This window comes from Melopsittacus undulatus, chromosome 9 (assembly GCF_012275295.1).
Source record: "Melopsittacus undulatus isolate bMelUnd1 chromosome 9, bMelUnd1.mat.Z, whole genome shotgun sequence".
NCBI classification, from domain to species: Eukaryota; Metazoa; Chordata; class Aves; order Psittaciformes; family Psittaculidae; genus Melopsittacus; species Melopsittacus undulatus.
The window spans coordinates 8,119,734-8,129,066 of record NC_047535.1 but is presented as its reverse complement, the minus strand read 5'-3'; the positions used below and the strand labels follow the sequence as shown (position 1 = coordinate 8,129,066).

Sequence of the window (9,333 nt, the reverse complement as noted above, 5' to 3'; positions counted from 1 at the left end):
AGAGAGTTAACTACTCTGGTCATGGGGTGGGCAGCCGCAGGCAGACCCCTGCTGCAGCAGGGCTGTATCCCCCACATCTCTGCACCCAGGGCAGAGGCTCAGGAGAGGAAACAGACCCTGTGACAATGGTGTTGCCCAAGAGGCTCTGGGAGTTGCCCTGCATGGGATGGCAAGCCTGTTCCCGCTCACCTCCACCATGGTTTTGCAGGGTGGAGTCAGCTGTATGAAGGCATGTTGCAAAGCCAGGAGCCAACAGTTTCATCCTGGGACAAAGGGTTTCTTGGGGCTGCTGCAGTGCCCTGCAAGCCAGGGGGAACAGCAGAGAGGTGCAGCAAGGGGCACCCTGCCTTCACCCTCGGTGCTCACTGGGGAAGGATGCCTGCAGAGCACTGCGGGTGGTGAGGGGAGCACCCACTGCAGGGAGGCAGGATGCTCAGGATCAGGGCGCTCCTGCAAGGGGCAGGGAAGAGGTGTGTGGCCAGGCAGAGCAGGGGGCAGGACGCCCGGACTCCACTCCACACTCTGCTGCCCTCCACATCTCCCGGTCCCCGAGGGGACAGGGCTCAGAGGTGCTCCGAGCAGCGCGGAGGAAAGGTTGGGAACACGGCCCTCCTCCCGCGGAGGAAGGAGAGCGACAGGAGCTGAAGCTCCCGGGCTCTGAAACGTGATCCTGCCACAGGCACCTCCCTGGGCCCCACCTCACCCTCTCCTATATATGCCGCCGGCCTTGGCCGGGCACAGGGGACTAGAGCCCCCGAGGATCCCTGCGGATGGAGAGGCCGAGGCACCAGGGCATGGCGAAGAACACATACATGCGCTGGCGGCTCCCGCTCGTGTGCCTCCTCTGCGAGGTGGCCATGATCGTCCTCTTCGGGGTCTTTGTGCGCTTCGGCCCCGAAGCTGATGCACACTGGGAGGAAGAGAAGCAGAAGAAGAACATAACCAGTGACATAGAGAATGATTTCTACTTCCGATACCCATGTGAGTATTTGGGAAGCCTAGTCCTGGCGCTGGCTGGTCCCCATCCCATCCCATGCCATCCCATCCCATCCCATCCCATCCCATCCCATGGTAGAGCTTGCCAGAAGCGATGTCTCCATTAATTGTTGGAAAGTCAGGCTCCTGTCTTGAGGCTGGTTTGGGATACACAAAAGAGTAAGAGAAGAGCCTTGTGGCCCCCCTTGGGGCTGTGTCAGCAGGGTTCCATGACGTCCTTTTTCCAGGAATAGGGCTGACGTGTTCCCAGCACCCAGCAAGTTTCGGCTTGCTGCCCCCTCCCTCAGCTCTGGATCAGAGTGAGCTTTTCTGTGCATACGGAGGAACGGCTGTTGAGATCCTGTGACATCTTCCTCCCTTTCCTACATCCTCCCCCTCACTCGTAAATTACCCTTTAGCTACTGGCATTTCCATGCCAGACTCTTCCTAACCTGCCAGGCTCCCAGGGCTCTTGGGTCACGGCATCATATTGCCCCATGGATTATTCAGGTGGCTAAAGCTCTCCTGGTCATGCAGTGCCTTTGGCCAGCTTTGATCTTCAGGGCTGGTCATTGCTTGGAGCCATTCAGAACAGGCTGTTTCTGTAGGCAATTGTTTCCAAGGAAGCAACAGGCCTGAGTCATGCGTCTATTTAGAACATTTCCATTAAAAACACCTGCTAAATCAAAGGAGCTATAGCAACCTGTAGCTGCTGAGGATTAGCAACTTCAGAACAGGATTTGCTTATGGAGAACCTCTGCTTAGCTGGCCTCCGGGTTAGTGTTTGGCCGTGGGTGCCCTTAGGACTAACCTCAGGCGGGTTGGCAAGAAGCAACATCAGTGGCTGAGGTATGCTTTTGTCACTGAGTGCTGGGATGTCCTCATCAAGGATCCAAGAAAGAGCTTGTAGGAGCTAAGGACATCACATCTCTTTTCTGCCCTCATATCCCACCCCTGCTTTGCGGTGCCAAATATTCCCCTTCAAATGGCTGCATGGATTCACACAATTAAATGGACCCAAGAACAACTGCTTAGCTCGGTTTAGCTTTGCCTTATATTTCTGTTGCAGACCTGAAGAAGGGTTCACATGCCCAAAAGCACAAATGGTATTTGTCTATTACCTAATTACAAATATTCTCTCTCTGCAAAGACAGACAAACATGGCAAGGTGTCCAAGCCTTGGCATTTTGATCTCCGTGTTCATCCAGCACTGGTAATGGTGTAATGGTGGAACACCCAAGGACCAGTTATAGTAACATGCTCGCAACCTCTGCTCTTCATAGGACCTGTCCCAAGTGGCAGTGGGATAGGAGTGATGAACTGACAGGTCCTCCAAGTCCAGAGATGATGGGGAAGGCAGGCAGAGGGGAGCCTATGCACGACTGTGGTGCCCGTTGCCAGGTCCTGTCAGTGTGACAATTCCTTCTCATTTTGAATCGCACATTGATATTCCCTAATGGGTGACTCATCTGCTCTCTAGGGAAAAGAAACCAGATTCTTTGGTACAGGTAGCATTCCCAAAGCCCAAACACTTCCTCTTAGCAGTGATGCCAATCATCCTCCCACACAAGCAGGGTCACAAAACCTTTAGGGCATGGCAGCACCTGAAGACTCATTGTCTCTGAGTGATACCAACGTTCTTCTTCAGGGAAAACAATTGCAAGGGTTAGAAAAAGGTTTCAGACTGGGTGCAGCCTGAAGAAAGACGTGATCTTCCTCCTGGGTTTGTATAGGGTCTAACACACAGTGGGCATCGTCTGTGTTTTCAGAGGGCACACAATCCCTAACTTTGACTCTGATCTGTGTATTTCTGCTTCTAAGGATGAAAGTGGGAATATATAATGCAAAAGGCAGCAGATAATTCTGGTTCTGTATTGTGTTGATTGCACTGGAGGAGAGAGGTGGGAAGAATAAATACAGCTGCAGAGGGAGAGTCTGCAGGATTGTATGGTGAAACCAAAGTTAGGAGAACTAGTTCTTTGGCCATTCAGGGAAGTGTGTTTGAAATGACCTGTTCTGAACAGTGCCAGCTCCAGGTCTTGTCTCCTTCCCTTTTTTATGAGAGATTTCATGGGCATGGGGAGCATTTCTAAAGAGCAGATTAACCTGTCCCTGCAATGTGACACTGCATTGCTGGAGCCTGTCCAAATGCTTGTCCTTAAACAAGCTGCAAGATCTTGTAAAGCACCAAAGGACAAAAGCTATGGCTTCTGTAGAGCAACACCTCACCCAAATCCTCACCCAGCCCTTAGTGGAAGCAGCAGGTACAACACCATTGTCCCTGCAGGAGTGGGTCTGGGGCTGCTGGATTTCAGTGCAAGCTTGGGATATAGCAGGTTCTCAGCCTTTGTCCTGAGCTTATGCCTTCTTTGAGGTGCACAAACATTACTGGTTTTAATGGCTATAATGGTTTGTGTGCTGTGTAACACAGAGCTGGTGTAGCTCTGTTAACTCTGTGTTTACCTGTTGTAAAGTGAGGGTGTGCAGGTGGGAGTCTCCCAGCAGGAGATGCCAGCTTTGAGTCTTCTGCTCTTTTCATAGGCCTCCAGTGTGAGGGCTTGCATGGTTCAGTTGTACCTCTGCAGAGTTTCAGCTCACTTAATTGCAAAGCGATGCTTATCTGGTAGAAACATGCAGCATTAAAAGTACAGCAGGTTCATACAGCAGGTTTATTGCACCGAGAAGGTCTTTGAGGAGGCTCACACAGGTTTGGTTTCCCCCAGGGAAGGGCATCTGAGGGGCTCGAGTTAGTAGGTCAGGGCATTTATGGGAAGAACTGGGTCTCTCTGGTTTAAGCATTCCAAATCTCACAAGGATCCTGGTCTCAAGGGTATTTTACCACTGATTTCAGCGACATTGAAAAATGTGTTTGTGAAGTTCCCTTGTTCTTGGACTCTTCTTGCTCTGAGCCATTCCCCCAGACCCTGCATGAGATGGGCCTACCCAAAATGACCATCCATGTGTTTTTAATAAAACAACATTGCTCATTTTACATGCATTTTCTGAGGTTTATGTAAAGGGGAAAAACCAAGCTGAGTTGAAAATGCTTTCCTCTGTACACTCCATTAGTCTCTGATCTTCTCTTGCATGCATACTTTCAAGACAAAGCCTTTCAACCAGAAGCCAGTTTACGAAACCTGAGCCATTCTCAGGCTTAGAAATGTGGGGACTTGGAACAAACACACATTTTCTCTTGAATTTCCCCCCTATTGCCAGTGATGCAGGTAGTTTCCTTTCACCACTTCAAATGGCACTCACAGCCCTGCTGTTCTCTCAGAGCTGACGGCCTCTTCACTCTGTACAGCTTTCCAGGATGTCCATGTGATGATCTTTGTGGGCTTTGGCTTCCTCATGATGTTCCTCAAGCGTTATGGATTCGGAGCTGTGGGCTTCAACTTCCTCCTTGCTGCCTTTGGGATCCAGTGGGCTCTCCTGATGCAAGGCTGGTTCCACTCTTTTGAGAATGGGAAGATCCTCATTGGAGTGGAGAAGTAAGGAGGAAAGGGGCTCTGGGGTGCTGGCCAGTGGAAAAGTTGAGATGGGAGGCAAGCAGCTGTCAGGATCTGTCCCTCTATGATGTGCAGTCAAGTCTCTATAAATGTTGTCTTCCCTCCACATACCTCCACTTGCTTCCCACCTTTTAGCCCAAATGTACCTGCCATTTAGGTGCTCAAAGGGAAATCTGAGACAAGTATCACCCCTTAATCCCAAACTGGGCACTATGGACACCAGTGCTGGGAAAGCATATGATCCATGTTACTGAAATAATATGGGAATGCACCTTCTCTGGACAGTATGTAAAGGTGGGAGGAAGGTCAATGGGAAATCCAGGGCTGTTTCCTAAATGATGGATCTCTAGAGCTGGGGTAGGTGAGGGTGAGTTACACAAGAGTATTTCCTTATTAAACCACCATTTGCCTTCCCCTTTTCCAGCCTGATCAATGCTGATTTCTGTGTGGGCTCTGTGTGCATTGCCTTTGGGGCCATCCTGGGCAAAACCAGCCCCATACAGCTCCTTATCATGACTCTGTTTCAAGTCACGCTCTTCGCAGTGAATGAGTACATCCTCCTCAACCTGCTCCATGTAAGGCTTTAGGCAGAACCAGGTTGGTTCTGCTCCTTAGTCTCTTTATCTCACCAAATGGTCTCCCTTTGCCATGGCTCCACCAAGCCACTCCCTCATAAGCATTTGAAATGCAAGCATTCAGGCAGAAAAAGTAGACAGATCATGAAGGAAGGGGTCATCCCTCCCTGAGATGGGAGATGTGCTAGGGCTTTACACACAAGCCTGGTAATTCAAGGGCACTGGGTCCCTCTGTTGCAGCAGCAGACGATGAGTCTTAATACAAAGGACCAGTCACTCTCTTTGTGCCTGAGATTTCCCTCTCATCGGTTTGCCCTGCTGGAATATGGGTGTTGTAGAAGAAAATTAAGTGACAAAGAGGATGAGATGTCTGCTGACAGAGGCAGGGTTCCTGCCCTCTGAGAGAGGGCTTAGACGGCTGAGAAGCGAACAAGTTGCCAGAAGAACTGAGTGCACCTAGAAGCCAATCTGGCTATTGCTGCAACCCATTTGCCACTGGGACACGTCAGAAACTCCCTTCTGCCCTGATGCCTTCCAAGATAAAGCTAAAAGGAATGTCATGGTCATGCACAGGACCAAGAAAGCAGGATAGATAGCAGAATCAGAGCGTTTCTGTGCAACTCTCCCCATAACTAAGTGCAGGCTGGAAGGAAGAGTGGGAGGACAATCTGGGCATGATGCAAAACAGATCTCAGCTCCAGAATGAGCAGTGACTGCAGAAGCAAACCTCTGTTCTCCCATGGCTGCAGGTTAAGGACGCAGGTGGCTCCATGACCATTCACACCTTCGGAGCTTACTTCGGTCTCACAGTGACACGCATCCTGTACAGACCCAACCTGGAGCAGAGTAAGGACAAGCAGGGCTCTGTGTACCACTCTGACCTCTTCGCTATGATCGGTGAGTCAGCCCCTGCCTCAGGGGTGCCGGCACATGTGGACCATTTGGCTGCAGAGGAGTGGTCCCTCAGGTGTCTCTGGGAAAACCAAACTGAAACCAGGATCTGGGGCTGGAAAGCTCTGTATTGCAGTCTTCTACCTCTTGAAGCTACTCAGCTGCCTTCATCAGCGGCTGGGCTGAGATGGTACCTGGGAAGACAAGGATGTATTTTGGTTGCTCCTCTCTGCCGGATGGTCCCATCATGAGGGATGCAGCTCTGGGGCAGCAGGACTACAAGATTAAACTTCCCATGTGGCAGAAAGATCTTCTTTAGAGGTTTTTTTAATTCCCATATTCTCTCTTTACCCTTCTTTGTCCCTACCTCCCCATTCCACCAGGAACCCTGTATCTATGGATGTACTGGCCCAGTTTTAACTCAGCAGTATCTGAGCATGGGGACGCCCAGCACCGGGCTGCCATTAACACGTACTGCTCACTGGCTGCTTGTGTCCTCACCACAATGGCCTTCTCCAGCATGCTGCAGAAGAAAGGCAAGCTTGACATGGTAAGCTGGGAAGTCAGGGGACTTCTAATGAAGTTGATCAAGGGTCCAGGAAACTACTGGCACTTGTCCTTTGCTGAACAGATGCTGGGTTTTAGGGTGTGATGGTGAAACAAGCATTCAGGCTATACTGAATAAGCAAGTGGGAAGTGAGTCCTGCAGTGCTTGAGGTGAAGGGTGATACTTGCATGTGGTGGACCTAAGTCGCAGCAGGAATTGGACATGCTACTGATGGGCACATTGCAGAGCCATGTTTAGCAGCCCTCTCCAGCAAGCTGAGCAGGGCCTGCGCAGCAGCTCGTGAGCAATCGGGGGGCTGACTTGTACGTGTTATGTGTGTGGGTGACATGTCTCTGTGACAGCAGAGCTTGCGTGACACATGGGTGAGACAATTTCCATCTGATCACAACTCCCTACCCGGATTTGTGGATGCAAAGAACGTGTGTGGTACAGGGAGTGGGAGTCTGTGCGCCTGTGCTGCAGACAGAGGCTGCCTCTTCTCCTCTTGTTTTTCACCAGTGAGCAGGAAAACAGGCCCTGAAGTTTCCTCTGGGGATGTTTTCAGTGCTGATTCCTCCACTTTGCCATTTGCACCATCCCTGAGCAATTGCAGTCTCCCCGAGATGCCAAAACAGAGTGGTTCCTTCTGCAGGTCCACATCCAGAATGCAACACTGGCGGGCGGCGTGGCCGTGGGCACCAGTGCGGAGATGATGCTGACCCCATACGGTGCCCTCATTGTTGGGTTCATCTCTGGGATTGTGTCCACGGTGGGGTATGTCTACCTCACGGTGAGTGCTGCTTCAGGGGTCTGCCTGCTGTGCACCCCAGAAATGGATTCACTTCCCTCTGAGGGTTACTGCTTTCCACCATCTCTTATGTAGATGCACTTCTGGCTTCATTTACTGCCCAAAAGTGCAGTCTCCTCAAAGGAGAGTGTTTGGAGGATATGTTGTTATTTTATCTTGAGCTTGGCTCACATCTATGTCTACAAGCCCCTAGCTCTTTAATGGGACAAGGTACCACTCTTCCTTCTCTGCTTATCCCAGTCCTCCATGGAATGAACTAATCCTTTCCAGGGCTGTGCTCATGTCCTTCATCTCTCTGTACCTCTCTTCCCCTCAGCCCTTTTTGGAGTCCAGGTTGCACATCCAGGACACGTGTGGCATCCACAACCTCCACGCCATGCCAGGCCTTATTGGAGGCATTGTGGGGGCCATCACTGCAGCCGCAGCCACAGAGGATGTGTATGGAAAGGAAGGGTAAGGCAGCCTGAAAACCTTCCCTGAGAACAGATGTTACCAGGGGCTCCTAGGTCTGGGATCAAGGAGCAGTTGACAGCCCCTGTTAATTGCCCATATCTGTCCCTTTCCCCCTCAAAAACATGGGGTGCGCTAACCGCATCAGGCTTACTGAAGTGTAAAAGACTCACCTCTGACAGCTGGCTTGTGGTGGCCTTAAAAAGGAGCCACAACCCTATTGCTTGTGTTATCTGGAGCATGGTGGGTGGGGAAGCCTCCTCCCTCCATCCCTGCACTGTTCTGTGGGGTCAGGTGAAGCTGAAGGTCTGAAACACAAAGGAAATGTTTGTATTTGGGCTCCTCCTGGGTAAGACTTTGCCAGGGGCAGAGGAGGAGGAAGGGAGCAGTGCTTTGTGCCGCTGTGACACTGTCCTGCTCCATTGCAGAAGAGGGATGGGGCTTAGGGAGCAGTCCCTGATGGGGCAGGGCCAGAGCCCGGAAAGCTCTCCTGCCAGGAGGAATTCTCACCCTTTCGCAGGTTCATCAAGGCCTTTGACTTCACCGGCCCCTACCAGGCACGCACACCCGGTGTCCAAGGCGGGTTCCAGGCGGCCGGCATCGTGGTGTCTCTGCTGATGGCCTTTGCCGGGGGTGCCCTTGTGGGTAAGCAGGAGGGGAGCCCGGGGAGGGGACACCCGCGTGGAGGAGCCAGGGAAACCATGGCAAACGGCTCGAATGGGGCTCGGTGCTGCTGCGTTTGCCCCTGTGCTGCCGGGAAGGGTGGGCTGCAGCCACCGCACCCCTCAACCCCAGCGTGCTTGCAGGGGCCATCCTGAAGCTGCCCATCTGGGGCGATGCCTCGGACGAGAACTGCTTCGAGGACGACATTTACTGGGAGGTGAGGCGGGGTCTGCTGCCCCGGCGGGCGCTGTGGGGCACAAGATGGCGCTGTGGCCCCGCGGCGCTGAGGGGTCTGTGCCGCGCCGCAGGTGCCGGAGGACGAGGAGAGCGATGTGTACCACATGCACAACCCCGACAAACCCGCCTCGCCATGAGGCACGGCCGCTGCCCCACAGCGACAGGGACCCGGGGCCTGCTCTGGCGGGCCATGGTTCATGTTCTTCCCTCGAGGACAACATGCCCGGCTCTGCCCTTCTCTCTGCTTTTGTAACGAGCTTTGTGAATAAAATGGACGCGTGTGCTTCTTTCCAAGTGTTGGTAGTGGTGCAGGGTGCGATGTAACCCGAGTGCCGACGGCATCTGGGCTGCTCATGGTCAAGGGGAGGTGTTGGGACACTTCGGTGTGGAGGCACAGGCAATGGCACTGTGAGGACAGCACAGGCAAAGCGGACACTTGGCTTGTGTTAATAGAAATGGCAGCAGCCAGACCTGCCACGGCCACAGCTGAGCCCGTGTGGGAAGCACAGGCCTGGGTGAGGGCCAGCTTTGGGTCTGGTTACGCTTTACATGCCTCCACCATCACCTTCTCTTGACCTGCTCTACTGAGGCCTCCATCAGCCCCATTTGTGCACACAGTGTGGGCTGGCACCACCCTGTCCTCTGCTTTGGTTTCAACCATTGCTTCATCAGAGCATT

At 52.6% G+C, this 9,333-nt stretch overlaps 1 protein-coding gene across 1 annotated transcript; it reads left to right on the top strand.

Annotated features, from left to right (window-relative positions):
• The first annotated feature begins 758 nt into the window (after positions 1–758).
• Positions 759–8,844, top strand: RHCG (Rh family C glycoprotein). The gene is made up of 10 exons (XM_005148751.2): positions 759–981; positions 4,280–4,466; positions 4,909–5,059; positions 5,809–5,956; positions 6,334–6,500; positions 7,150–7,287; positions 7,622–7,758; positions 8,276–8,400; positions 8,562–8,635; positions 8,727–8,844. Exons 1-10 carry the CDS (start codon positions 771–773, stop codon positions 8,790–8,792), a joined length of 1,404 nt encoding a protein of 467 aa, XP_005148808.2. The 5' UTR covers positions 759–770; the 3' UTR covers positions 8,793–8,844.
• The last annotated feature ends 489 nt before the right edge of the window (positions 8,845–9,333 follow it).

What these genes read in the sequence shown, in the direction of transcription:
- RHCG (XM_005148751.2), top strand. Translation starts at nt 771, where the DNA reads ATGGAGAGGCCGAGGCACCAGGGCATGGCGAAGAACACATACATGCGC. An exon ending in AGAAAGGCAAGCTTGACATG is followed by an intron (nt 6,501 to 7,149) that starts GTAAGCTGGGAA and finishes TTCCTTCTGCAG; the next exon opens with GTCCACATCCAGAATGCAAC. An exon ending in TGGGGTATGTCTACCTCACG is followed by an intron (nt 7,288 to 7,621) that starts GTGAGTGCTGCT and finishes TCTTCCCCTCAG; the next exon opens with CCCTTTTTGGAGTCCAGGTT.